Genomic DNA, 3968 nt, shown 5'->3' on the forward strand with positions numbered 1-3968 from the left:
AAGATGGAGCACGCTGCTCTAAGTGATTCACAATTGTACTCAACTGCTGCTGAAGCTGGGGTGGTTTGATTCTGTGAAGGATTTCAGTAATTATAAAATTGACAAAGTATAGGGATCATGAAACATTCTAAGAGGGGTTGGGTCTGAGAAATAAACTTCTGCAGGGAGGAATGTTTAGGTGGATAGTGGATACTTGGTCACACCAGAAGTAAGGGATCAAAACTATATAAGACTCATTTTTTTTTTTAGTGTTTTAAATATTTCTTAGGTTCTTGGAGACAAAAGAAACCTCACATGCCTGTGAACATCATTTTTTTCTTTCTTTACAACAATTTAAGCCTCTTTTTTTACAGCTGAAGGCAAATCTGCCATCAAATAAGGAAAGAGGGTTTCAGTATTCTCACCCCTTGGTCTCTTCCTACCCAAGAAGGATGCTGACATTGGACCTTTTGGACCAGCAGGGGGAAGGAGCAGCACAGGGAGCTCTAACACCATTCCTGGTGAAATCTTAGGGAATCAGGGAAATTGGGCAACCCACAGAGCCATCTAAACATAGACTTTCTTTGATAGGCAATTCTCAACCTATTCCATGTTACCTGGAAAGTAAACTCCACACTTTATTTCTTTCTCTTAACTTCCATTTAGTCTTATAACAAAATAGGTGTTCCTAAAATTTTAATGATCGATGAATGAGTAATCTTGAATGAAAGAGTCATGAAAACAGAGGCTTTGTCTTGTTCCGTGATATATCCAGAGCACTTAACAGGTTTTTGCTTTGTTTGTTTCATTTTGTTTTTCTTTTTTTTTTATGTCTGGGTTGGGGGAAGGATGAAGAGTGAGAACAACATCTTCATCATCAATAATAGTAATGACAATAACAACTATCATTTGTTGAAACCTACTATTTGCCACTGTACCCCATGCATTTCATAGCTCATCTCAGTCAATCTCCCATGTTACCTTATTAGACAGAAACTGCCATCAAATAAGGAAAGAAGGTTTCCACGTTCTCACCGTTGGTCCCATCCTACCCAAGAAGTACGCTGGCGTTGGATGAGATGAGAAAATTAAAGCTCAGAGGAATCAAGTAAGTAACTGAAAGATGGTCTAATGGCCAGTGTGTGGCAGACTCCCCAGTTGAAGTCCGCTGTGTGATTCCAAGTCTATATATTTTCATTAAACATTGCTAATGCTATATCTAAAAAGAAAAGCTCCTGTGACCGAGGAGCCTCTTCAGGGCTCCCTTCATGTCCTTGTTCCTGAGGCTGTAGATGAAAGGGTTCAGCATGGGAGTCACTACCGTGTACACTGCAGCCGCTGCAATGCTCTTCTCTTCAGAGGCCACGGAGGGAGGGCACAGGTAGGCACTGAAAAGGGTCCCGTAGAAGAAACAGACAACACAGAGATGGGAACCGCAGGTGGAGAAGGCCTTGCCCCCTCCACCAGGAGTCCGGACCCTCAGGATGGCAGACACAATGTGGATGTAGGAGATAACAATGCACAGGAAGGGGACCACGAGCACAGTGCCTCCTAAGACAAAAACCGTCAACTCATTGACACGGGTGCTGGAACACGACAGCTTCAGGACGGGAGTTATGTCACAGAAAAAGTGAGCAATTTCCCCCACAACACAGAAGGACAGCCGGGCCATGAGGAGGGTGTGAGTGAGGGCAACCAGGTTAGTGAGGAGCCAACACAAGGCGAGCAGCAGGACGCAGGCCCGGGGGCTCATTACTGTGGAGTAGAGGAGAGGGCGGCAAATGGCCACGTATCGGTCATATGCCATTACAGCCAGCAAGAAGCTGTCCAGGTCACCAAACATCAGAAAGAAGTACATTTGTGTGAGGCAACCAGTATAGGAGATGGTAGGATGCCGGGTCTGTACATTCACCAGCATCTTGGTGACTGTGCAGGATGTTAAACCCACGTCCACCAAGGACAGGTTGGCCAAAAAGAAGTACATGGGGGTGTGGAGGTGTGGGTCAGAGGCAATGGCCAGGATGATGAGCACATTCCCAGTCAAGGTGACAAGATACATACACAGGAAAATTCCACAGAGTAAGTGCTGTTGCTCCGGCAAATCAGATATTCCCCGGAGGAAAAACTCAGAGACGCTGGATTGGTTCTCCATGACGGTAGTATCTGGAGGCTGGAGAAGATGGAATGCTAGATTTACCATCAAACTGCTTGTGCTGACTCTCGGATCTTCCAACTCCCAAATGCAGACACAGACCACCAGAGGGACAGAGGGCAAAGGCACTCATGGCCTGATCGTCATTAAAAAGCAGCATGACCTGTTAGGTACTAAACACTTAGCCTGTGCCCTACCCATCACCCTCCAACAACCTTATCACCTTCAGAAACCAGGCGCATCGTTAGGGCCAGGGTGCTCTCGCCGTGACTCTGAGGACAAACAACCTCAAGGATAAAAACTGTTGAGAAGACCTCCACATGGCAAATTCCTAGGGCCCACAGCTTGTCACTTGCCATGATTTGTGCTCTCTTCCATTTCCCACCTGCGTGTTCTCAGCTCAGCCCTGTCATGGGGGAGGCAGAGATGTTGACACAGGATGTCACACTGATACAAACAGCTAACTCTTGACTCCAGGATGCCGGACTGACCACACCTTCCTTGAGTTAAAGAGCCCTCGTAGAAAAAGAAAACACAACTTTAAAATGGACAGAAAACCGGGAAACATTCCTAAACCTTAACCCACCTCTTTCACATGAACAAAATTAATTCTCCTTCTGAGGGGAGCCCTCTGGTCTGGGTGGTGACTCCCTTTACTTAAGAGAAGCTCTAACAAAAAAGCCTCACCTGTATGTTCGCACACCTGACTTGATTTTATTTCTACTGTCACCAAGTCCAAGTCCCCATGTCCAGCATCAAATCTTCCTTTAAATTCCTTGTTACCCCAGTCCTCACATTACCTTCAATCTGACCCTACTTCTTTTCTCTCATTTCCAGGAATCTCATTTTTTCTTTCCTCTCTGTTTTCCTCAATTCAAACTTTTATGGAGAGACCAACACGGCCTGAGACATGTTCACCCCTGATATTACCACACCTTAGAGGAGTTCTACAGCTCTGTAACAGTTCCTGTGCTGCAATAGGATGTTTACATGAATAGACTGAAGTGAACTAAATCTTAAATTATTTGGGGAGATGGTCCCAAGACACACACTATATTCTTCTTTTTAAAAATTATCATAAAGGAGGTGGGTAGAACTTGAAAAAGTACTGGGAAACGAAATCTATCAAATTATGCTATCTCCATGTATGACTTTACCATAATGAATCATACGTATGTGTATGTATATATATATATATATATATAAAATACATATAAGTATAATGCACTAGTAGATTACCTTTTTGTTGCAGTAACCAAAATATCTGATGAGAACAACTTAGAGGAGTAAAGGTTTATTTTGGGTTCAAAGTTTCAGAGGTTCATTCCACAGCCAGCCAATTCCATTGCCCTGGGCCCAAGTTGAGGTAGAAAATGATTATGGAAGGGTAGAATGGAGGAAAGAGGTCAGCTCATGTCAGCCAAGAAGTGGGCGGAGCTGGGGGGAGAATACAAGGAACTAGGAACAAAATATCATCCCCAAGAGCACATCCTCAGTGACCTGCTTCCTCTAGTCATGCACCACCTTCCCATAGCCCCTGCCCAGTTGTTCATTCAAATTATTAACCCATCAAGTTGATTATTCCACTGTTGAGGTTATAGTTTTCATAACCTGATCATTTTACCTCTGAGCATTCCCGCATTAACGTATGAGCTTTTCAGAGGACACCTCATATCCAAGCCATAGCAATCTGCCCCTGGCCCCCAAAATCTCATGTTCATCTGACAATTCAAAGTGAGTTTAATTCATCTTCCAGAGTTCCCATAGTCAATATTTTCAGAATTGCTCAAAATTCCAAGCCCAAAGTCTCCTCTGAGACTCAAGGCCAACTCTTAGT

The 3968-nt window shown here is 44.1% G+C and overlaps 1 protein-coding gene across 1 annotated transcript; it reads right to left on the reverse strand.

Moving 5' to 3' along the window:
* Nucleotides 1-1198: 1198 nt before the first annotated feature.
* LOC114100097 (olfactory receptor 1N1) lies at nucleotides 1199-2131 on the reverse strand. Its single transcript, XM_027944733.2, has one exon. It carries the CDS (start codon nucleotides 2129-2131, stop codon nucleotides 1199-1201), a length of 933 nt encoding a protein of 310 aa, XP_027800534.2.
* Between the last annotated feature and the right edge of the window lie 1837 nt (nucleotides 2132-3968).

This window comes from Marmota flaviventris, chromosome 13 (assembly GCF_047511675.1).
Source record: "Marmota flaviventris isolate mMarFla1 chromosome 13, mMarFla1.hap1, whole genome shotgun sequence".
NCBI lineage: Eukaryota > Metazoa > Chordata > Mammalia > Rodentia > Sciuridae > Marmota > Marmota flaviventris.

Bases quoted from the DNA above. Each gene is read 5' to 3' on its own strand.
- LOC114100097 (XM_027944733.2), bottom strand. From the start codon at position 2,131: ATGGAGAACCAATCCAGCGTCTCTGAGTTTTTCCTCCGGGGAATATCT.